General features: G+C 41.1%; 3 protein-coding genes and 1 long non-coding RNA gene across 7 annotated transcripts in view; 3 read left to right on the forward strand and 1 right to left on the reverse strand.

The window, feature by feature from the left end:
- Positions 1 to 2,661, forward strand: part of IGF1R (insulin like growth factor 1 receptor) — a 165,653-nt gene extending 162,992 nt beyond the window's left edge. For both annotated transcript variants that reach the window (XM_041468722.1, XM_041468723.1), the window contains exon 21: positions 730 to 2,661. In XM_041468722.1, coding sequence (XP_041324656.1) covers positions 730 to 1,096 — 367 coding nt within the window. In that variant the 3' untranslated portion in view covers positions 1,097 to 2,661. The remainder of the gene's footprint in view (positions 1 to 729) is intronic.
- Positions 2,662 to 9,532: 6,871 nt separating this feature from the next.
- PGPEP1L (pyroglutamyl-peptidase I like) lies at positions 9,533 to 20,627 on the reverse strand. 3 transcript variants are annotated; one of them, XM_041469273.1, is made up of 6 exons: positions 20,494 to 20,627; positions 19,580 to 19,661; positions 17,817 to 17,869; positions 11,499 to 11,615; positions 10,810 to 11,039; positions 9,533 to 9,904 (listed from the first exon to the last, which is right to left on the reverse strand). In XM_041469273.1, exons 2-6 carry the CDS (start codon positions 19,611 to 19,613, stop codon positions 9,703 to 9,705), a joined length of 636 nt encoding a protein of 211 aa, XP_041325207.1. In that variant the 5' UTR covers positions 19,614 to 19,661; positions 20,494 to 20,627; the 3' UTR covers positions 9,533 to 9,702. The 3 variants fall into 3 exon arrangements, with proteins under 3 accessions (XP_041325207.1, XP_041325206.1, XP_041325208.1); XM_041469272.1 differs by lacking the exon at positions 19,580 to 19,661; XM_041469274.1 differs by lacking the exons at positions 11,499 to 11,615; positions 19,580 to 19,661.
- Positions 20,061 to 24,641, forward strand: LOC121354560. The gene is made up of 6 exons (XR_005955295.1): positions 20,061 to 20,180; positions 20,421 to 20,591; positions 21,190 to 21,268; positions 22,011 to 22,064; positions 22,991 to 23,126; positions 24,367 to 24,641. It is a non-coding gene; the product is annotated as an uncharacterized LOC121354560 (long non-coding RNA).
- Positions 24,642 to 24,685: 44 nt separating this feature from the next.
- Positions 24,686 to 24,945, forward strand: part of LOC121354558 (crooked neck-like protein 1) — a 37,701-nt gene continuing 37,441 nt past the window's right edge. The window contains exon 1 of the mRNA XM_041469270.1: positions 24,686 to 24,815. Within this exon, the coding sequence (XP_041325204.1) occupies positions 24,791 to 24,815 (25 nt within the window). The 5' untranslated portion in view covers positions 24,686 to 24,790. The remainder of the gene's footprint in view (positions 24,816 to 24,945) is intronic.

A 24,945-nucleotide genomic window follows, 5' to 3' on the forward strand; every position in this document is an offset into this window, starting at 1 on the left:
GACAAGAGGTGTGGGCAGGTGTGTGTGAGGGAGCAGGAGAGGTGAGGTAGGAGGTATGGGAGTAAATGGGAGATGAGAGGGAAGGTGGAAATGTGACACGGAGGTTGACAGCAAATTGTGAGCTGCAGGGGACCCACCAGGATCATCAAGTCCAACTCTTGTGTAAATGGCTGGTTATGGGTGTTGAACCCACCACCCTGGGGATCTCAGCCTGGGGAAGTTCTGTCACTTTGGCTTCCCTGGGGATGGAATGATTCTCTGAAATGCGTGGTCTGATACAGTTTTGTTTGAGGGTCCCAGGACAAGTGAAGAGATGAGAATATTGACTCCATGTTTCAGAAGGCTGGTTTAATTATATTATGATATTATAGTATATTAAAATGCTATACTAAAACTATACTAAAAGAATAGAGAGAAAAAGATCCTTCAGAAGGCGAGAAAGAGACAGCAAGGAATGAATAACAAAAGCTTGAGACTCTCAGAGTCCAACGCAGCTGCATCTGATTGGTTATTAAGTAGAAACAACACACATGAACCAATGAAAGATGCACCTGTTGGTAAACAATGTCCAGACCACATTCCACAGCCATCAGACAGTTAATTGTTTACATTTCTTTTCTGAGGCTTCTCAGCTAGAATAGGAGAAAAATCCTGGCAAAGGATTTTTCATAAAATATCATGGCTCTAAAAGCCCTCAGTAAGTGTTTCTCCTGTGTGTTCCCTGCCCAGGTTCGAACTGATGCGCATGTGCTGGCAGTACAACCCGAAAATGAGACCCTCCTTCCTGGAAATCATCGGTAGCATCAAAGACGAGCTGGACCCAGCCTTCAAAGAGGTCTCCTTCTTCTACAGTGAAGAGAACAAGCCTCCGGACACAGAGGAGCTTGACCTGGAGACTGAAAACATGGAGAGCATTCCTTTAGACCCCTCCTCCACCCTGCAACCCACTGACAAGCACTCAGGACACAAGGCCGAGAACGGCCCGGGCGTGGTGGTGCTGCGGGCCAGCTTCGAGGAGCGACAGCCGTACGCGCACATGAACGGGGGCCGCAAGAACGAGAGGGCGCTGCCGCTGCCCCAGTCCTCGGCCTGCTGATCCTCGGAGCCTCGCGGAAACAACACACACACACACACAGGCATTGGGGGAAGAAAGAAAGAAAGAAAATCACAATATATTCAAAAGCCTACTGTACCTCAGTGGATCTTCAGAACTGCCATAGCTGCACTTGGGAGAACCCTTTTTTCAGTAAACAAGTTACCGTCTTTTTCTTTTTTTTTCAATATGCAAGCAGATGTTTGTTTCAGTCAAGGACTCCAGTCATGGGGCACACAGTTGGCCTTTTAAAACTCTTAAATGTTAACACTTAATAGCAACAGAAAACTTGAGATCTGATGTCTCTCTCTCCTCTCTCCTCTCTCTTCTTTCTCTTTCTTTCTGTCTCTCTTTTTGCTTCATAATGGGAAACATATCTGCGTGCAAGTTCAACCGTACAGCACTTTTATCAGATCAAAGATATTGCAGGCCAGGTGGTTCCCGGTACCCCTGCAAGCACCTGCCTAACACTGTAGGTCTTTATAAAAAAAAAACACAAACAAAAAAACCACAAACAAACAAAAACCACACACAAAAAAACCCTAAACTAAAGACTGGATTTTTAATGTTGCTCTTTAATCTTTTTAGGAACATGTAAAAGAATAAAAAAGGGCCATCATTCGTCCAAGGCTGTTACCATTTTCAACGCTGCCAAATTTTGCCAAAAAAATGAACTCTTTGTTTTCTGTTTTCGTTTGTTTCTTTTTGCTTTCTTTTTTGTTTTTTTGTAGTCATGGAAGGAGCACAGTAATCAACTGCTCTGTTCAAAACAGATCCTGACCAATATGTTCTATTCAGTCATGCACTGGTATTTAAAAAAAAAAAAAAAAATTAAAAAAAGTCAAATTGTCTAGATCTTTTTTCAAAACTGGACAAAATGTGATTTTTTTTTTTGTTTTCTTGTGATGGAGAAGATAAAAGGGATGGGGTAAAGAACCAGCCCTCCCTCCACCCCTGTCCCCATCCCAGTGAATTCTGGACAAAACTGGCAGTGGTGAGCTAAACAAACACGTGCATTTCGTACAAAAAAAGTCAACCGCCCGCCAAAAATGAGTTACGAAAAACCTGAAAATAAGCGGCCGAGATCTCCATCGTTGCAGCCTGCCTTCCTTCCCAGGCTTGCAAGGAAAAAACACCTAGAAACATAAATTGGAGAAGACAAAAAAAAGCAGTAACCGGATTCAAGTATATGATGCTTTGTTGACCTTTTCTCTTTATTATTAAGACTTCTCGAAGGGTCTTGCAGTTCTATGTTAGACCATGGATCATTTGCATACACATTGTCTTTTGTGTCACTTTTATAACTTTCTTACGGTTCAGATACTCATCTATATGTCTGTACAGAAAAAAGCTGCTATTTTTTTTGTTCTTTATCTTTGTGGATTTAATCTATGAAAACCTTCAGGTCTGCCCTCCTTCCCTTCCCTTCCACTTCAACAAATTTTCTTATGCTTTGTACTATAGTGTGTAACTTTTACTTCCTCCTTCCCAGTAACTGATACCTTTCATATGATTTGCCATGAACTGTTTAATGCCTTTTTATAAATACATTTCCTCCTTTTTTTAAATTTTTTTTTTAAATTTTATTTTCCTTCCCATTAGTTTTTTTACAACATCTTGGCTGTGTGGGCTACAGGGCTTTGGAGGGGGACAAGGAGAAAGAAGGGACACCCTGCACAGGAACACTCTGGCAGTGCTGTGGTGTGGTGTTTTTAAGCCCCCGTTTTCCTTCCTTCCCACTAACCTCTGCCCAGACAGCACAGAGTCTCTTACAGTGCAAGGCGTGATACAAACTCAGGTCAGAAACAAAAGGTTAACTATTTAGTACATCCTTGTTCAGTGTTTATATTCATTGTTGTACAAGGGTCCTACCCCTCCTGCCCTCCCCGCTTGTTCACACATCCACCCGCCCATCCCCACACAGACACACACACACACATGTATTCTTTTTAAATTATTAGTTGGGTACAACAGCAGACACCAGGCTTTTGGGTCACCGATCCTTAAAAAGATTTTTTTAACCCATCCACCCTGTGAACAAGAGCTGTGCCAGGTGCAGCTGGCGATGCCAGGCATTCCTAAGGTGGCCATCGATCACCTGGCTCCAGCCAACCCCAGCTCTGAAGCCCTCGTGGAGGGAGGCCCTCGTGGAGGGCACCTGGGCTGCACTTCCCAGCCCCGGTGAAGAAAACCACCCCCAACCAAAGGGAAGCCCCGGCGCCGTTTCCGTGGGGCTGGTGGGAAGCTCGGAGCTGGGGCCAGCTTGGCTGGCAAACAGTGAAGTGTTGGCAGCTATGGAAACCTGTACAAGTCCAAGCTTGTGGCTTAAATCACAGACCAAACCTCAGAACAAAAGAAGACGAGTGAGCTTGTTTGTTCAGTTGCAGAAGCCTTGGTGAGAGGGGAAGGAGGGGCCGTCAGGAAGTCACACCCGAGGAGTCGCAGCAGTTGCTCATCTTACCTTAGTTCCAGTCTAGGCCTTTGTTTAGCACTGATCCAACCAAACGATGGCAGGAAGAGGTGGTTCTGGGATGGAAATGTTCAAATCTTCTGAGTAAGAACAATGGGTAAAAATATACTGATTGCTAGTTTTGACTGGAGATTTTTAAAAGTTTGTAGTGCTTTTTGCTTGTGTAGTTTAGGTCCCATTATCTTCTCTTGCCTCTGTCCCATAGTTATTTTTCCCTTTTGAAAATGAAAAAGACAAAAAAGTTAATTAAGAAGGTATTCTATGTAGGATTTTTTATTTATTTTTGTGATATCAGTTTAAATCACTGTAGAGATGCCCCATAACGAATTTAAATACTGAGATAAGGGTTTTAGAGTATGACAGGGGGACAGTTTTTGATTTTTTTTTTTCAAACATTTATCTACCTCACTCTTATTTTTTTATATGTGTGTATATAAAAAAAATACATCTCACATTTCTCAGCAGCCAATAAATGCCGTTGATACTGGTAACCTCTCACTCCATATACCACATGCTCTAGGTTCTGGAGGGGAACAGTCACTGCCTGTCACAGAGGGTCACCTCAGAATATTTGCCTCAATTCCAAGGGGTTTCTCCCATTTCTTAAAATTTGTTGTGAGGAGAAATCCAAGAGTTGTCTGACTTAGGGTGACCATTCTTTAAGGAAACACAGAGGCTTTTTAATGTGCTGTCACAGCAGCCCTTGGGTCAGCAGCAAAATGCTGCGTGTTTGGATGAGTGGAAATGCAGCTGACCTGATATGGGAACTCCAAATTGTGAGTATTTAATGAAATCTGTTACAGAATTCAAATGTTTACAATGTTTGAAGGTCCAGAAGAAATACTAAAGGGAATGTTCTTTCTGTTTGTCCTGTAGAATGGACTAAGTCATTCCTGCCAGTTCTTGCTCAGATGTGACAAGCATCAAAAAGATATTTGGCTGAATCAGAACCCAAAAATAAATTGGCTCATATGGGAGGGCATTGCTTTCTTGACCAAAACCTGTCACTGGCTGCTACATCAAATTTACAGCTTTGGTCTTTGCTGCTTCTGTTTGATGAGAGCACTGATTTTTTTTTAATTTTTTTTTTTTTTCAAAACTAACATTGAATTGATTTCTTTTAATGTGCCAGTAAAAAGTCAGTTCCCTTTTCTTCCCCTGTTTATATGCATTGTAACTGTGGATTCTGATGGACCAGCCATCAAATTTTAACTGCCCTCTGACAGCGTGTAACTCGTTTACAAGCACACAGGACTAACACAAGCTTGCCATCAGCTTGCTGTATAATGTTTCCTTTTTTTCCAGCTCTGGCAGCTGTTCGTGCAGGTGTTGGTTGTGGTATCTGAGTAATGTGGTGCTTGGCTACTTGGAGTTGTACCCGGCCTCTTGGATACACAGTGCTGTGGTTAACTACTACAGTTTGTCTTTGGAGGGAGCTTTTCTCCCTAGTCCTGAGAAACCAGCAAAATTGGAAGTTTTCACTATATTCGTTTGGTTTTCCATGTTTGATGTTCAAGTGACCTTTGGGTGCAGTGGCTGTTCCCCTCCCTTGCACATATTGATTACCACAACTGGAGATCCTCAGATCTTTCAGCTGGCTAGGAGGGTTTTGTTAAAACTGTCCGAGTTTCTGGTTTGTAGAATTGTACGTAGGTGGTTTTACAATGCATTAGGAAGAAACACTAATGACGTAGCATCACAAGAAGCATTTCAAAAAGCACTTCAGTAGAAGACAGCCACGAGGCCTCGTGTCCGTGTGTGATGGCAGTCAGCTCTCCTGGACCAAACCACCTTCATGATACCATTGCATTCTGTGTTTGCAATTCAAGCTTAATTCCTTTTTTGTTCTGTTTGTTTCCATAGCTTTTTTTTGTTGTGTTTTGTGCATTTTGAATAGCTTTATTCACATGGGTTTTTCATGCAGACTTCCCTTGGACAGTAAATTGAGTTGTTTGTGCATGTGAACAACTGAGAATTAATGTTGGCTTGATAGAGTCATAATATGGTTTGTAATGTTGTTCTTCCCTGAGACCACTGGCTTGTCTGGTATGGAAAATTTATTTAGAACTTCAGCTATGTTTGAATAAAGTTAAAGTAATCCAGTTTGTTTATAAATTAAACACAAAAGCCCACCCAGCCCTGAAAACCAGCATTTTGAGGAACGGCACCAGGATGTTCCGATGCGGTGGGATAACGAGCTGGCGTCGCCGAGGGGAGCAGGCGGCTGGGACTGCAGGGCTCTGCTCTGGGCTCTCCTGAGTGGCACTGCAGAGTGCCCTGGCAGAGGAGGTGGTTTGGTTGCAGGGAACACAACTGCTGTGCAGACACAGCCGTGGCACTAAATCAGGTGCTCCTTGGTGGGATGATAAACCAGAGGTGGCAGCTGAGCGCGGTGCAAGGTGTGGAGCCACCCTGTGTGATGCCCCTGCTCCTCCCAGCTGGTGCCAAGTGCTGTGTGGTTCCAAGTGCACTGATGCTCCTCTTGGTCTCTTAAAACAAAGGAAAGAAAGCCCAGTTTGCCCAGGACAACTGGTGAGCAGAGGGAGCTGCTGTCAGGCCCTCTGAGAACTGCTGAGGGGTGTTGGGTTCAATCTGAGTCTAAGTGAACAACACTCCTATTGTTGGTGTAACTCCATACATATATATCTATATATACATATATATATCTGCATATGTATATCTATAATATAGATATATATATTTAAACCCTTTTCATTCCATTAGTACAAGTAACACTTGTTTCCTGTTATTTTGTTTGTCAACCGTGTATTCAATCACTGGGCTGAACAACAGTGGAGGAAGGTGCAAGGGATCCACTCCTTACTAACCAGTGATAAAGCCAGATATTGCAACTTAAACCCATGAGTAGATGTGCAGACAAGGATTGAAGAGTGATGTGTAGAAACAACACAAGTGGCCAGGGGTGCTGAAGATACAGAACTCAAGTAGACAGGAGGGCTTCGAAGGACACCTCGGTTCAGAACTGGTTGCTCAGAGGTGCTGAACAGCCTCTGGCATGGAGCAGCTGGGTCAGTCAGCACGGAGGAGTTTGTGGGGAGACCCCTGACAACAAAGGACGCAGCAGTGGGGATTTACAGAGACACAGGGCTTGGCAGGAGTTTGAGGTAGTATCCTGAGCTTAATCTGTGGCACAGCATCAGCGCTCAGGTGTCCCAATTCTGATTGTTGGTACTTGTAAATGAACCTCTGGATTTTGCAGCTGGAGCAGTAAATTCCTTACCAGGAGCGTGACAGTGCTTGGCATCGGCCTGTACGGATTGGTCTCGCCTACAGTCGGCCTGTTCTGCAAGTACCTTAGGACTTCACTAGTTTGTGTGTGTGCATTTGCGTGTGTGCTCATATATATTTTTTTGGGTATGCGTTCTGTTGATTAGTAACCATTAATTAGCATTTTCAATAGGGCTTTAAGTCCAGTAGATTACGGGTAGTCAGTTGACGAAGATCTGGTTTACAAGAACTAACTAAATGTTTCATTGCATTTTGTAAGTACATAGAATAATTTTATAAAATGTTTGTAGTTTATAAATGCCTAAAATATAATTTAAGGGCACTTTTCTGTGTCCGTGTGTGGGTGTGTCTGTCTGTGATCAGTTTTTCCATGGTACCAGTTACTAGTTAGCTTTACAATATGCCAAAAAGGAATTGCTGACTTGTCCAATTCATGGCTTGTCCCTCTCCCCTGTCCCGCCCAAGCTTTGTGACCCAGTATACAGCGAGTGAGTAAAGGAGGTGGGAAAATGTTCTGTATCTTCAGTATCCTGGTCTTCCAGAGCCCTCTGGTTGGGGTGGGATCTCTTACCTGGTCATTTCACTTTGCTGTCTAGGGCAGTTCCCTTCATGGATGTCAGGAGCCTCACTGGTCAGGGAAACAGAGCGGGGTTTGCTGCTCCCCAGCTCTCGGGGCCGCTCGGCACCTGCGCCACGGGAGCCTCGTGCTCTGAAGGATGCCACTGCCTAAGGGAAAGAGGGAAGGTGGTTTTGGTAATTACTATTGAAGAATTCTTCGCAAATTTCTTATCACTTTAAATGCTTGTGTGCAGCCTCTAAAGCTGTTGAGCACCATTGGAAGCTTTGTTGAAATGAGCAAGGGAGGGTCCCTATTTATTGTTATTTAAAAATCTTGAAGATCCAACCTCTCTGCTGTGGACAGGGATGCCTTTCTCTTCTGTTTTCTGAACCAGTGAGGTTTGAGATGAAAGGATTGGCCAGAGTTTGTCTACCTCTGGGACAAAAAACTAGAAAGTGCTAAGGAATGGATGCAGTTGCAAATACATTTTCCAATTTTTCTTGTTTAAATTTTTTTAAGAGAAAATTAAACAATAACATGGCCAATTTATTACATAAAAAGACTTGCTGTGTATAAATTATTCCTAAAGAAATTCCTGTGTTTATATTAAAATGAATCAGTAGATTAAAAAAATTTCAAAATGTTTTTGTATATTCTGTTGTAAGAATTTATTCCTGTTATTGCGATATACTCGGGATTCTTTACATTATGAAAAGAAGAAACTTTGTCTATTTTGAATGGCTGAAGCTAAGGCTCCTTTAGTTTCTCTTACTCTGCTTTTTTCTAGTAGTTTCAGTACTACATGATTTAAGTTAAATAAAAGAATTCTGTATGCATTTGTTTGTTTCTGATTTTGTTGCTCCTTATGCAAACCGAGTACAGGTTAGAAAACTCAGAGCAAAGCTGCTCTGGTCTTCCTCTGCCCTTTCTGGCTGTATCTAATGGAGCTACTCTTAATAGGAGTCAGTAGTGCCATTGTTTGGTTGAAATCAAAAGCATTTTCATCCAGAGACACTGAGCTTTTGGATCCTTCATGGCTGACATTTGAGCAGTTTAGCACGAGGCAGTTCCTGTGAATAAGGTGAGCATTGTTAGTTATTTATTTACCTGCAGAGCAAATGCCATGTGAGGCAATCAGCCAGCAAGCACTTGGTTTTCAGCTTTGTGTAACACTGGAAAGGACAGTGGCCAGAAAGCCAGCATTATCCTGGCATTTCCAGTTCCTCAGAGTCTTGGCACCAACGTGTTGACTAAAACAAGGCTCAGTGGCAGCGTGAAGCCCCAGCAGCTGCCTGTGCTGTTGCATTTGTCTCTTGTCTTTTTTACTGATGGTGCTTGAGGAACAGGCTTTTTCTCTCAGGAGATCCCAGGTGTCCAGATTAAGCTGCTGCTGTGCTGTTCCTGACTGATTTCATCTCGTCCTTGTGTCCTGGCAGCAGGATTTCAGAGGAGAGTGTGGACATTCCCTGTGTGCTGAAGGGCAGTGCTGTGACCCTCTGTGGTACCCAGCACATCTGTGTGGAGCTGTTTGAGATGGGGAGGATTCTGCTCCCATGTTTTACAATTTGGGATCTCCTTTGGTGCCTGATCTGTAGGTAACCTCACATCCCCTAATCCTCACCACAGCACAGTGGTTCAGGATTGCCTCTCTTGGGACAGGTTAGCTGTTGGATTTGCCTTTGGGCTGTGCTCTGTGGAAGGACTAAGGGGTTTTCCCTTGGGACAGGCACTGAGAATTTGGGGGAAGTGGCTGTTTTGGGTTGAAACTCAAGTTACCAACAGCATTATAGATCCTGCTGGTTTCCAGATTTTTGTGTTCTCTGAAGTCACTCTAGCTCAGAGCCCATTGCTGATGTGGAAAGCAGCATCTACAGCAGGTCAGTAAGAGAGAACTGTAAAACTTCACATACCAGAATCTCCAAGTGTGATTTGGTTTCTCCCATATCCAAGTTTTTTGTGGGCTGAACTTTGGACACAGGGGCTGAAGGGGATCTCTGTTACATCCATCCTCTGCTGAGTCCTTACGGCTGTGAGCATCCATCTGGGGTCATCAAGTCTTTATTGATGTCTTTCTAACCAACAGAACCAGGATTAAGCATCTAAAATGTTTTCAATCCAGTATCACAATTTCTGAAATCTAAACAACTTTATTGTTAGCAATATGAACCACCAATCATTTTGCTTTTTTCCCCTCAAGCTTTTTCTAAGAGATGCAAATGGTTGAGTTTGCAAAGAAATTTCACTGAAAATAATGTGGGCTATAAAATCCTTTGTGTGTGGGTTTTAAATAATCTTTAAATCTGCTTCATTTCAAAGGTAAGGAATTACATTCTAAGAAATCATCATTTTTTCCCCTCTGTGATCCCTCTCTCTTTGTTCCCCACACTGTTCTAACATTGCTAAGATAATGGTCTGTAATGCTTTTCCTAGAAATTCTGCTGTTACTGACTCAGATAATGGAGGGACATGGATGAAAGCAGCTCTTCCATTGCCATAATACAGAGAAGTGTAGTAGGTATAATCACAGATGTACCTGCAATATTAAGAACAAAACAAAACCAGAAACCTGAATTAAGGCTCAGTAAACCTTGTTTAATTTAAATATTCTAAGCAGCCAAACCAGATCTGGTTTATGAAATTATTAAGAACATATTTGCTTAGTGAGTAAAGGAAATGCTGAAATAAACCAAGTTTGAGAAACAAATGTTGCTTATCTGATGGTTTGGTTTCTCAGACACCCACCCACAAAGAACTTTAAATAAAAAAATATCACAAGACAGGCATTCTTGTGGGGTGGGAAAGGTAACACACCCTGCTGGAAATTACAACCATGTAACACAGTTTTTGTCTAAGTCATAAAATCTCCCTGTCTGAAGGGATTTTTCTGATCATTCCACCTTTTAAAATTCACGTGCAAATCTTGAATTTAAGGGCCAATGTTAGCTGATTTTTATTTAAAATAAAATAAAAATTACTGGTTTGTTTTCCTTTCCAGTGAAGACTAGCATAGTAGAAAATTGCTTCAGTGCTACTGGAATACATAACGAGATCACAGGCCTGGTTCTAACAGTACCTGTAATTGCTGTTCTCCAGTCTATCTGTTTACATTTTGTATCCCTCCCAGCTGAGAAAAATAGATTAAAATCTGCTACAAGTCTGTATTGTTTTCAGAGTCTCTTAATAGCTGAGGTTTACTGAGTTGCTCATCACAGGGTGTGCTATGTTGGAACTTGTTTCTTTTGGAATTTACAAATCTATGGAAAAATATCTACTGGCTGTAGCTTTTCATGAAGGCTGCTTTACATAAAACTTAAAATTATCTCAGTTTCATACTTGTGCCCCTCTGAATACTCTGCTTTGGAGTGATTTTGGTTGGAGGAGAGCTCATGAATGAGCAGATTGAGTTGTTTTTGTGAGCCCCTGATAGGCGATGTTTACCTTCCCGCATCTCTGGAAAGGATGATATCAATCCCTTCCACTGAGATGTTTTTCCAGAGAGTCTTCATATTAATTGTAGATTCAATCTTTTCTGGGCCATCTAGCACACAGCAGGCATCTTCTGGGTGAAAACCACAAGCATCCCTCTCCTGGTAGCCTTTGTTCTTCCCACACTGCTCCAGGATGATGAGCGCTGTGGTGGACGAAGCCAGCCCAACGTGAACTGTAAGCTGGTTTTTCCCACCAGGAGAATAATAGCAAATTAAAAATGAGACCTGCTTTTTGAAAACATGTGATGCAAAAGGTCCAAGCATTATGTGAATTACTGGCTTCAAGGTGGGGAGTCTTGCTCATGTCTAAAGAAAACTTTGATAAGGTTATAAATGAGAACCAAATTAGGCTGCAGTTTTTGTTGTGTCTAGTCAGGACTGCAGAGCAGCAGTACCTTTTTTGCAGTTCATGGTAGATATTTTCCTTTCCTTTGTTCAGCATGAGTTATGCTGTTTAACTGGCACGGGGTTAAACCAGCATGCTAATTAGTGTGTGCACTGAATTTCAGCTTGGAACCTTGATCACAGTTTCAATAGTCACTTCCCAGAGTTGTTTGATGTTTTGCAATACTCTCTTGGAGATTTTTTTCATTGTATTCAGGGGAGGGGAGGAGATTGTTTAACTTCATCATTACCCACCAGTGGCTGAAGAGTTGTCCATATCTTGCAGACTTGCTCCTTTGCTTTTTGGTAAACCACTGGCAGCTGCATGATCTGGAGATCAATGTTTTCACCAAGGCCTCTCTTGGACAGCTCCTGTGTTTACAAAAAAGCCACTGAGGACTTGAAGGAGCATTGGATTTCTGACTGTGATAAAGAAACTGGGCTGATTCAACTGAGGAAACACCTGAAAGAGCTACACCCTTTGCCCATGGTTCCTGAACATTGGTCTGCAATGAGATTTGTTTTGTGGTCGCTCCCTCTGTTTTAACTGGAAGAGACTAAAATGTGCTAAACAGTTTCCTAATGTCACGTCTGTCTGTGTGGAGCCATTGTTGTGTTTTCCAAGGAGATGCTCAGTCTCCAGTGGGTGGGAGGGGTTATTGCTTTGGGATTGGGCCCTGGAGAGCCATGAAGCGGTGTCTCTCAGAAAAGCTCCACCCTTGAAAGCATCTAAACAGGCTTTGCTGTAGGTAAGAGCTGTTTCTCTGAAAGATCTGGTAGAAAAACTGCACTGCCAAGAGACAAAACCAAGACAAGATCTGCTGGCTTGACCAGGTTCTGGTAAGATGTGCAGAAGGTTACTGTCAACACGAGGAAGTCACATTTAGAATGAGTTTAATTTATTTTTTGGTCTAGAATGTTTCTCTAGTAAAAGGAAATGTCACTGAGATGTTACTTCTCTGTCAATTATGTACAGTTGAATTTCCACAGAGGACCAATTGTCCTGAAGAAAAAATTATGCCCAGAACTGAGGTAAATGGAACAAGGGTACCCTTCAAAGCAGCAGGTTGGCCAGGTGGTTGGAAGATGGTCTGGAGAAGAAATGTCACATGGAAGTGACTTGAAATGATTTTGTCAGTGGAACAGGGCTAACAAACCAGGCCTAGGCCTCAGCAGAAGGTAAGCAGCTGCAGTGGCACGATGCAGAAGGAATTCATCTGAGGTGGGAAGCTTTGTCCCAGAAAATAGAATGGTGGTTGAAAACCCCTGTTCCATTTGAGTAAACCACTACCAAAGGTACAGGTTAGGTTTTTAAGTGGGCACAGGCAAAAGTGAAGGTGTCTGATTAGTCCAGGAGACCTGTAACTGTAATCACTGTCATCGTCTTCTCAGGGTTTTTTTTCTCACTCAGGATGCCCATGCGAGTGAGGTCCACAGTTCTGGGAAATTTGCCCTTCCACACTTGCTTCCTATATAAACTGTTCCAATTTTCTTGTCAGCGGAAGCATTGATTAGCTGTGCTCAATAAACTGTTTGACACAAGCAAGGAAACAATGCCTGCAGGGAAGTAAACACATTTGGAGAACAGTGCCAGCCTTTTTTCCTGTGGGCGCTGACAGTCTTTGAGAGCCCATTGCATCATCTCGCTGAAGAATGCTGTACTGTGCCTCAGCCTCCACACAAGAAAACCCCAGCTGGTTCACAATTAGCATTTTCTTTTCCAAAGCATTTTTAATTTTTACATCTAATGAGAGTCTTTCAAACTATAAGGCTTAGAGGACTCGATTACCCCTAACTTTGGTGCAGAACATGGAGACCCAAAGCCAGCTGTAGTGCTGTTCTCTCGTGCTCTCTGGGTCGAGACATTCTGTTGTCACCAGTTGTCATGGCAGAAACACACAGAAATACTTTTGTGCAGGACCAAACTGAAGCTGGCCAATAGCAAATGGCTGAGAATTTGTGTCAAAGGAAGATGGTTCTCTATGTCCTAAGCAATTTCAGCATGTTGTCAATAATGTGTATTACTGTGTTGTCTAACAATCCCAGCCATGGGTTTACACCCTGTGACACCAGATGTGTAAACGCGGAGCAAAGTAAAAAAAGGCTGTTCCTTGTCTCAGCCTTAACCAGAACCAATTCTGCATTTAAAGTGGGAGACTGAAGATGGATGGTTAGAGGAGGGTAACTGCTCCTGGAAACCAGAGCTCACACTGGTGAGTGAATTTAGTAAACAAGTGCCTGTATTTTGTAGTTGAAACAGGAAAGGAAATTTTAAAGGAGGGGAAGAGTGGTTCAAAAGAAAACATGAAGATTCTTTCTTGGGAAGTTCTTCTAGGAGGGAGAAGAAATCCAGCATTATCAGCTGCTGACCTTGAGCTGTTGTGAGTTGTGGTCCACTGGTGTTCTGGTCCAAAGAGAAGTGATTTGCACAGCACTGTGCTCAGGTTTGTGCTGGAAACTCTGTGTGTTGGAAATAGCTTGAACTTCTAGAAAACTCTGGAAAACATCACTGATTTTGCCTGAGTTCTCACTGATTTGGGTTGCTGCAAAGGTGGTTGCTTGTGTTAATTTTGTGAACTGCTCACGCTGGTGCAGAAAGGAAACCAGAAGGTTTTACTTGCCCCAGCCAGACTGCAAGTACGTTGCAAACAAAGGTGTTTTGTGTGGCTGGTTAGTGGAGGTTTTGTTTATGTGTTGGGTTTGGATTTTTAGTTGTTTTAAGTTGTTGGGGTTTTTTCTAAACCTGTAGATACCTTCTTAAAACTTCAGGGATGTAAGAAAGTTCCAACACAGAAACGAAGGCACTAAATAGCAATGTCTTACTTTCACAGATAATGAAACTAAAGCAGAGAGGGGGAGAGAGACAGATTAAATGACAGATTTCCAAAGACCACATGGTCAGTGGCAGGATGAAAAACTGTGCTGGGAGACCTGATCCTCATCTCCTGATAGCAGACATAGTTCCCAGAAGCAGTTGGAAATGTGACCTGTTCTTTGCACTAACAGTTTAATTACTATGAATGTTGTCAGTCAACTTATATTTGTGCCCTGTTAACTGGGGACTCTGACCTTGATGGTGGAGTGCCCTGATAGGTCATTTTACTGCCAACCTGCAGACAGGACTTTCTGGAGGAGACACAGCAACAGGGTTGAATCACGGGTTATTGGGTGGGACCATTAATCTGTAGCATGGAATAAATAAATCAGGAGATCTGGGATTCTGAAGGTCCCATGTGGTGCTGCAGCACTAACACATTGTGGTAACTCTTTGATTTGTCAGCAAATGCAGAGTAAACACCTGGTGGTGTTTTCCTTTAGTGAGAATGTCCTGCACTTCCAGAGTTAAAAGTGTTGCTGGCAGAGCTTTCGTGCATATTTTAGGAGGGTATTTCAGGTGAATGAAGTTATGAGAACCATGAAAAGCTTAGTGAGACAGGTTTCTAAAAGATAAGCTGTCTTTCTAGTGCTGGACAACCATGCTGGGCCAGGTGATGGTGTCTGTAAGAGCTCTGAAGCTTTTCTCCATGACCTTGAATTGACAGGTTTGTCTGTGCTTTTGGGTCCATTTGATCCCCTTTTCCCTGAACATTCGAAGGGTACCTGCTGAGGAACAAAAACTCCATGGATGAAGAATGCAATGCTGATGAATGCCATGTGTGAGAGTCTCTGTCATGAGAACTTAGGTCCATGCAAAAACAATGGAGAATTCCTCACCTTCTTGGAAAATTACGTCTTCATGTTCTTAAAGAGGAAATTCAGGACAAATACCCTTTTTAAACCAGTAAATATAGAGATTTGTAGAGTTTTACTCACATGTATCTTTGGATTTCTGAGGACTTCAAGGGAAACTGGCTTATTCACCAAAAAGGCAGTAGTAGTACATAGTTAATTTGTAAGAGAAGTAATATTTTTCTGCATGCCCAATGAGGACATAGAAGGGATGTAGTTATTGGAATGGGCTGTGCTCATTGGATCAATCTTTGATCCTCCCTAGAGCAAGAAGAAAGGTTAGGAGCACAGCTGATCCCATCAGCAGCTCCTTGTGGAGGAGCTTAAGGAAGCAGTTGTGAGTAAGAGCAAGTATTGCTCATAGAAGGGCAGCCATGGTTCTTTGGCCAAGGATCCATTTCAAGAGCATGGAGAGTGAGGCTATGCTTTGGAATTAGGACACTGGAACTGTTAAATGTATTTTTACAGGATTTCAGATGCTTTTGGTATGAAGATCCTTCTGGGTTGTGAACTTCTAAGACTGCGTGTATCAACATTACATCATCACTGAGGGTGCTATCCAGGCTTTTGATAAGCACCTACTGCATTTTGGGGTAATAATGAGGATAGTTCTGGGTAATGCTACAAAGGCATTAAGCCTGACCAGTCATATTTAGTAGGTTTGTTCTGGCTGCTCATCACGTTGCTGAGGATGAATCTGAGTGCACACTTGCGTGGTTCACAGCAAAGAGACTTGGCAGGAGGGTTTATGTCACTCCATTGATCTATGCAGGTACCCCAAGCCAAGACAGGATTACTTCCAGATGTAACTACTAAATTTTGCTATCTTTAATATATGTGCATAAGCTTCCTGAAGATCATAGGGCTACTCCCATGAATGAGGCCAATGGAACAATACTACGAGATTGCTATTTAGTGTGGAGAAGCCCATCGAAATTCAAAGTGCTTCCAGATTTGCAGCAAATTTCTCTGAATTGGCTGAATTAACCACCTTTGCCAGGGAGTAGGAAACCAAAGCAGCATCCCCACTCTGAATACAAATTAATTCCACATAGAGGGTGCCACATCAGAGTGAAATGGATTTGTTCTCCTCCATGCACAAGGACTGACATCTGTTTTGCTAGGGAATGCTGTGGCCCTTGTTATGCAACTCCCTGGCATGGCATGGCCAGCTCGTGGCATTGATGCAGAAAACTCATCCCATCGGTGCGTTCTCGCTCGAGGCTATTTTGCTTGCAGATAAAGAACATGCTCTATTTTCAGCCAGAAGAGGATGGTCTTGCACCCAAAATTAGAACCAATAGGAATCGGGAAATAATGAGCAAGAACACTGTCAACTGACAAATATTTGTGGTTTAGGGCACATGTCAAGTTGGAGTTAGGATAATTTACGGGTCTCCTGTCATGACTGGGGTGTGGAAAGGTATCACAAAAGTATTTTTGTTTTTTGTTAGCCTACAGGGATAACATCCCTCATTACTTGGAAGGGGCAATAGATTTGTTCTACCAAACACCAAGCTGCACTCAGCATTCTTCACCCAACAACGCTAGAATAGAAAAGATGTATAGAAAAGGTGGAATTACTATAGCTTTGGTCATTGCAAAAACATACTGGCTTAGCTAGAATAGAAAAGATGTATGTTTAGGTGGAATTACTATAGCTTTGGTCATTGCAAAAACATACTGGCTTTTTGTTTTTCAATCATCTTGGCTTGAGTGCACTTCATTTTCAAAACAGCTATTCAGTAGCTGTCACCAAAATTTGTCCTGAGGTTATAGTCCTGTAGAGCCATCACCTTTCTGTCACTACTAATACTTTCCTATAGCTAACTTTCTCATTTCATCGTCCAAAAGCATTAAAAACGGTATGGATTTATTTCAGTCTTCATAATAGAACACAGTCCCCTTGGTTTGTTTTACATGTCCTACTTTCCATTTTACCAATATTATCTGTCATTTCTTGTACATTTTGGACCAATGCTCCAATTTAATTTTACTACTTTGACTGTTCCCCCACTAGTTTCAGATTTCATTGTGTAACCTCCTTTCTACCTTGGGATTGCTAAAAACTTATGTGGAAGATCCTCTCACAATAACTCTGTTCATAGGTACCTTATGAGAGTAACTGAACTCCAGAAAAGGCTGCTGTCCGTGACAGGGAGAATGAATCAGGTGATGCTGAAAGCCAGGTATCCAAACCATGTCTTTGTATCCCCCAGCTAAATTTGTTCTACTACACAGATTTAGGAAACAAGCAGGAATTTTCAAGACTGCATCTGAGACTTGTTATTGCCAGTCAAGGTGTATGGAGGGAAAAAAACCCTTCTGAATGACCTTATTTTCAATTCAGCTGTAGAATTCACTGTCATTTGAAAGTGGAAGCCAAAGCTGAAAAGTGAACTCACACTTAGAGCTGGCACAGTTTAGGTTCTGTGTTCCTGAAGCAGGCAGTGAGAGCTCAATAGGCTACACCTGCGTGAGAAGGAAATCACCTCACACAGACAGGATAAAATTAACTGTGGTGGGAGAGGTGATGGTTTACTGCAGACAGACATAACCTGTGGCACATGCAATAGTTGTAGAGAAGACACAATGAATAAAAATAAATTTTTAAAATAAAGAATAATATTTTAAAGTTCTTAAATGGCACTAAAAATAATGCAAGTGAAATAATATTTTACTGCATTATCCTCTTTGTTCCATGTTGGGTGTCTGCTCCATGAGGCACAACGCTGTTTAATGAGTCATGAAAAGGGAATGGAAAGCTTAAAACCAGTTTGTGTTGGGATGTCTAAAAATTAAAATGCCTCCCTCCTTTTTTGGTTTTTTTTTTTTTATGCCTACCTTCACTGCTTCCCAGCTGGAATTAACCAGGTATTGTCTGAAGGGACCAAAACCTGAAAAGAAAGAAAGGTGGTTTTAACCTGTGCTTACTCTACAATTGCAGATTAGGTGCTGATGTGTGCACACACATATTTGATCTTTATCTTCCTATTTTTGGTTATGGAGGTTGAGCTTTTTAAATAGGATTTAGCTTTTATAACTCTTAAGGGAATAGTATTTTCAATTTGTGTATTCACCGATAAAAGAACTAATCCTGCAATGTCCATTCATGTCAAGGCTTTCTTAAGAGAGAGCCTTAACTGGAGCTGGTTAAATGTACCTCCAATAGGACAGATCATGTAAATGATGATTTTTGGGGAAGGGTCATCATCCATAGAAATAACACTACTAAAAGTTATGGTATTAAATACTCCCAGGCACAGTTAATGTATCATTCTTATTGTTAAAGCTCATGAAGATGAAGATATGAAAATATATTTAATGAAAATGTTTCAAAGAGTAAAATTTACTTAATCTGTGATTTATTTTAATAGCAAGTAATGAAAACTTACAGTTTTCTATCTGGGAAAATATGGGTTTTTGTGATGCTGGGAAAAATGTCTTCACTTTTTCCCCCAGGAAGAGAGAGGAGAAAAGAGGAAAGAACACTTTGACTCCAAAGTATTACATTCAATTTTATGCATCTTTTTTGTGAAATAATTATTTTTTTAATAAAAAGGGAAAAGATCTAATTTTGAGCAGATGGACATTTTGTCATTAAAAAGTTTGAAGGAAAACTCCCACTGTCTTTATTAATCTCAATTAATGTTCTCAATCCAGAGTGTTGCGAAGTCCTAGATATTGGGTGTCAGGAAAATGAGTTTGTGAAATGGTTTTAATGCTATAACTCTTAAATATTTAAAATCCTTAAATGGACAAGTAAATACTTGACAGCAGATGATTGCCATTTTGCACAGTGAAAGCTACTTGTATGTGGAGACAATTAAGCCTAAATGCAGGCTTGTGACAGCTTAATTAGTGCTAGACTTTAAGCATTTCTTAATTTGTTAATATTTATTTCATAACTGCTCCATCTTTTCTCTTTAATGTTATGAAAAGCTTATATTTTGGACAATATTTTCTCCAGGTTTGAGTTTCTCCTATGGTGAGGGAACAAAGAAAATGGTGCTCATTTCACATTTCCAGGAAACACAAAACTCCATTTTCCCACTCTGCTTTGAGAGGAAAATTTGGGTGGCACCTGCTCCATTTTGGAGCTGTAGTTGTACAAGTTTCTGTACCTGTGTGTGCAGAACTACAGAATTATAGTAAAGTTATTAAGTAGATCACAATGACTTGTGACAATCACAAACACTTGTGTCAGTGGTGGCCCTAAGAAACCACTGCTTAGGATAAAATTGCTATGAAAAATAACAAAATATATGAGAGTTTTACTGCAATACCTACAGCAATGTGGAGAGGTAACTGGTTGAATGCTACTGGGCTCCATGTAATAAACTGGGCTCCCTGCCAGCAGGTTTTTATTCTGAGCAGGTGAAAATGTGACAGAGACATGCTGTGATAATCTCTGTAGTAGATTAAAGATGCACGTGTGTCTTAACTAGTCTAAAGCTTTTTGACCAAGGAGATTTCTGGACATAAATGGTGATCAAAAGGGAGGAAAAAACTAACAGGGTGCTAAGAAGTGTTCCCAACAAGGGTATGTGCCATAAATATCATAGGAGAGAACCAGACTGTCAGCCTTTTAGGAGGTTAGCAAATACCTCTTGCCCTCTCCTGCACTCCCATCCAGCTCATCTGCAGCTACGGCTGGAGCAAGCCAGACTAGTTCTGCCCATCTTGCAGCTATTAAAAAAAAAAAAAAAAAGAAAAGTGTTTAATTGAAAACAGCAAGATGCAAATCTCTTTGATGTAGCTTCACCCTCGTTCCTATATCCTCAGATGACCTGCAGTGGAAAATTATCCAGCAACTCACATGTCAAGATATGTGTAATGATTGCCCTTAGATGAGCCAGTGGCAACAAGAGGAACAGCGAGCAGCAGCATTCCTTAGGAGCTTTAACCTTTTAAAGCTCAGCCCTCTCTGAGCTGCTGGTTCTGCCTCTGTGATGCTGCACTAGCTGGAGCCAGCAAGAGAAACTCCAAATTTGGTCCCTTGTGCTGCATGTTCAGACATGTTCCTTTGGTATATTTAAATGGGATGGTTTAGTTTAGCTGTGATGAGGCAGCATCTCCTGTTTAAAACTCCCTTACCTTGCCATGAAACTGAGCCCCTGAAAGTTGCCATGTGCTGCTCTAATTCTGGACACTGACTGTATGACATTGTGATGCAACCTGGTTTTCTTGCTTCAGAGCTTCTTTTGGGTAAGCTTTATCTAATAGTAGCCTGCACTGCCTTGAGCTATGTGGTTTGGATCAGAGAGAATGTCAACAAAGATTAAAACATGGAGAGAATGAACAACAAACCAAACTGGATGGCAGTAGAGAGGGCAGACTGCAGTCTGTTTCCTCTGACATGCATCTGATTTTTCTTAGGAAGGCACAGCAAGTTATTTGCCATTTGGAAATGTTAGTATGACCATTTGCTACCCTTTTTCCCTCCAGGAAACTGTTTATGACAAAGATCAAGCATGCGTGCATACCATCTCTGGCTCAAAGAATGAAATACAAATCTTACCAGTCACCACCACAGTGTTGGAATTTGAATCCATGATATCTATGCTCCAGAAGGTGGAATCTTCTTGTCTTTCAGTTCCAAACAGTACTATAATTCAGGTATCTGTGGCAAACTTCATCTGGGGCACCTTTTTTCTTCCAACTGTGATGAGTCTGGCTTCACATGACAGGGATGATTTGTGACTCATGTAACTTTTAAAGCAAAAATGATTACGTCTCTATTAAAGATAGAAGTCTGACTGACTGGCTGACTGGGACTGCCCCAAACTCTTTCCTCTCCCAGGCGTGGAGTATTTAGGAAGAAGAGGAAAAGCTTAAAAAATTTCCTGCAAAATATCCAGCAATATTTTTCATCACTTGTTTATGTGCAAGTAAACAGAATATTAATTTAATCAGTTTTGATTATATCTCTGTGGGTATTCTGTTTTTAGCAGTTGTAACTCACTTTAATGATGAGGAATGGCAACTAGAAAAACTGTCCATTTCCACTGTTCTTGGACTTGTTCTTACTAACTTAAGCTCAGGGGTAACTTTGCTGTTCCTCTTCACAGCACTTATCTGATTTACTACTCTTGATCTTTATCCCAGGCTTGTTATGAAAGAGTCCAAGCACTGTACACTTTTCAAACCAAACACCAACAGGAAAATGTGTGTATTTGCTAACCCAAAACATTTACTCGGTAATACCCTTTAACAGGCAACATGTTAGAAAAATCTCACTCCAACTCGCAAGGTCAGAGGAACTCTAGAAGCTGGGTTATAGCTTGCTGAAACTGGTGAGTTTAATAGCTGGTCTGTCTTCATTAAAGTGGAGCCTGAGAGCCAATGGGGGGGGCCTGAAATCAAAACATATGCACATTGTCACTGCCCAAAACAAAAGCATATGCAAGTTCTCTTGGGAATTATAACTATGTGGGCAGAGGGTTTCACTGGGTCTTGTTTTGAGTAGGAAGTGTGTGTGTGTGTGTGTGAGAGAGAGAGAGAGAGAGGGAGGGGAGAAATAAGCTAAGAATAGAAATCCACTATATTATCTCAAGAGAGCTGGTAATTGTGAGACCTTAGGGAAAAAAAAAAAAAAAAGAAAAATCTCTGAAGAAATCCCTTGGGTTGGGTGGTGGCTGAATGAGGTTTGGAGCCATGACCTGTGTCTGTCATTTAAATCGTCCTGTGCTGAGACACAAAAAGATGTGTGGATTCTTTTTATTTAAAAGAGTCTGATTCCACCATCCATTTCTTCCCCTAAAACAACTTGCAGAATTAACTTTTGCTGGCTGCTGGGGCTGAAGGAGCTTCCAATACAGGAAACAGAGCTTTCTGCAGCTTTAAATAAAGCAGAATCTGCCACTGGCAGCACTGAATCACTTTTAAAATCCTACAGTCCTTCATACTCCTATGTCAATCAAGATTTTTATCCATTAATTTTTATGCTTGACCAGTCATTAAAACACTTCCTGTGATTCTGACCAGTCTTCTCATAGTTATTTTTGATTTGTGCTGTTTTGTTTTTTTTTTTTTTAGAAAAAAATCTAAGTACAGGGTGGTCTAATGAACAAAGAATTTGTAAGGAATAAGGTAAGATTTAAAGTCTTAATTAATTTCCAGGTGAGACTTTCTATTTTCTTTGGGACATGAGAGCTGCTTTATACATATATATATGAAGGGTATTACTTGAATGCTGTAAAATATTAGGTATTCCATGAGATATTCTTCCAGAGGGGAGATGTAAGTCTATTAGTTCCATGCACTCTGTAACAACTGATATGATCTTTTTGGAATGCAGTACTAGTTTTTAAAGTTTTTACAGCTGGCAAAAGGGAGTAGAAAAGAAATAGAGAGTAGCAAAGATTAATTCACTAAGCCTTTATGAAGAAGCTAATAGAAATTTGTAGGGGGGGAGAAGTACTGTCTTGAATAGTTGTTAGTCCCTTTTCTTAAGCAGATGTTTGTTGAATTGGAAGTAAAGATTCTGAGACCTGACTCTGATTCAGTGTTGGTAAATGCTTGTGCAAGTGTGGGAGGAATACTAGTGGTTTAAGCAAACCAGAATTTGACAGAGACCACTGAAATTAATTTTTGCACTGATTTAATTGGTTGCTCATGTTCCCAAGCTTTGTGTGCAAGGTAGTATACTTGGAGGAATAATGCATTTATTGCAGCTGTGCCACACAGTTAAAAAAGAATTGAAAGATTTGAATTAGGCCTTACTCAGAAATTATTCAGAAATGAAATAAAACCTTTTCTTTCCTCTAACATTTCTTCTGTTGAAGTTGAAGCTTCTCTTGGAGTTTTTGTTAAAGTATGATTGTAGCTTTAATATTAGCACTCCCATGGGTATCTGTGCCCAAAACAATGGATGTGAGGGTCACTGGATATTTGAGGTCTGTGCAAATTAATCTCCCTATCCATAATTAAGAACCAAGCCCTTGCTATTTGAAGGCAAGTCAGAGACACAGCTGACTCAGCTAAACACTGGGTGTTTTTCTTCTTGCTGTACACAGATGTGACTGGCACAGCACTCATCCTGAGGTAGAGAAGAAATGGAAGCAACTCAACTATGAAAATCCTGGTTATCACCTTGAATATTTTTCTGCACATTTGTCTGATACTTTCAAAAACTGCTTGAACTGCTGCTGAGTAAGAGAAAAATATATTTTCTGCAAATGCATTCTGACCACACTGCAGAGCTGGCAGCACACTGCTTGAGTAGCTTTTTAGTAGACGGCAAGAAGAACAGAATATGGCCCTTCATTTAGAAACAGCTCCTTAATTTTTATCTCTTTTATTATTACTTATATATATTTCTTTTATTTCTTGTTATTGGCAGGCACTGACCAGTGTTTTAAACTGTGAAGTGGAAGTGTTCAATATATTCCAATTTTTATTTCAGCTGTTCAGCACTTAATGCGAGGAGGGAGAAATCAAGCTGTTATGCTATTTAACACCAAACTATAATGGGACTTTAAATAGAAATTTCAGGATCTAAAACTCCATATTTCTTTTCCATTCTAATAAAAATAAATGGTCCTCAGGAAAACTGAAGCTGGTCTTTATGTAGATAGAAAGCGATGTCACAAAAAGAGAGGACACAAACATTTCAGTGTAAAGCTCACTGTTCCCTGTGGAAAGAGGCCTCTTCTACAACAAAATCCATGGAAATGGTAAATTGAAAAATATAATGGCAATTCCACTCAGGGTTTTTTTAGCAGAGACACCTTCCACTGTCCTAGGTTGCTCCAAACTCCATCCAACCTGTCCCTGAACACTTCCAAGAATGGGGCAGCCACAGATTCTCTGGGCAAGTTGTGCAGGGTCTGGTGTTGGATTGGAATTGTCATGTATTTTATGTTGTTTGATTATTTATTTCAGTTCTTCAGCAATTGAATCCCTTGGAATATACCTATTTTTATGGAGAAAATTGCAACTGAATATAGCCAAGCTGCTGAGTGGCTGTTATTATATCAGTTCTGGTCTTCTTGCAGTATTAGCAAAGCTAATGGCTGTGTATGGACAGGTTTTTAAATTTAATTTTTTGTTTATAATAGGGAGAAAAGACTTAGCAGGGCACATGCAACCCCTGATCAACAGGTTGCTTTTTTCATTTACCAGCACAGAGACTCTGCAAGTAGGATACACACAATTTAATTAATATTTATCAGCTAATATGTAAAATAACTATAACTAACAGATTGCTGGGCTGAACAGTAACATGCTTACCACTGCTGATAATAAAATGGATGAGTTTTAGCTGGCCAGGATGTTTCTAATAGGCTGGGGAAAGTTCGTCTCTGACATTTATTGGTGTGGGCTGATCCTCACCATTAGAGTTATCATCACGTTTTCTGGATTTTGATTTTTTTTTTTTTTTCTTCTTTAGAATCTTTTCTCTTTAATCTTTACCATTGTCATCCCACCAACAGCACTTGGATGGTTTCAGCTTCTTGTCTTTCCTGCTGCATCAAAGGAGACCTTGGAGCACAGCAGAGCCCAAGCTCTGGGCTGTGGGTGACACGGGGAGAGCTGGAATGTACGAAGCTGGAATGTACAAAGCTTCAAGGGATCGTGAGCGTGGGCTGAAATCCACTGAGGGTCTCTGAGGCGTGGTGATGTGACATCTGCTCTTTGGAGTGTCAGTGTATGGCCTGAAATCGCTTTGTCCTGTACAGGAAAAAAAAAAAAAATCATAAATTTACTCAACTGTGTATTTTAAAGCATTTGAAAGGAGAAACAATGCTGAGGGGGTTTTGGCTGCTGACAGGCAATGGAGTCCCTGTTGAGTAAGGTCTCCAGGTCACAGCAGCATGCCTGGATGCTGGAAGTGCAAAGGTGAGTTTATTTCTTTGCAAACGTACTGTTATTTCCATGTATCTGAGTCCTCTATGACTTTGATACTTGTATCTGCTATTTCAAATATAATTGAGTGACCCTGCTAGGGAGGTATTAAGGCTGCCTTGAG

This window comes from Pyrgilauda ruficollis, unplaced genomic scaffold (genome assembly GCF_017590135.1).
Source record: "Pyrgilauda ruficollis isolate IOZ18807 unplaced genomic scaffold, ASM1759013v1 scaffold23, whole genome shotgun sequence".
In the NCBI taxonomy this organism is placed as follows: domain Eukaryota; kingdom Metazoa; phylum Chordata; class Aves; order Passeriformes; family Passeridae; genus Pyrgilauda; species Pyrgilauda ruficollis.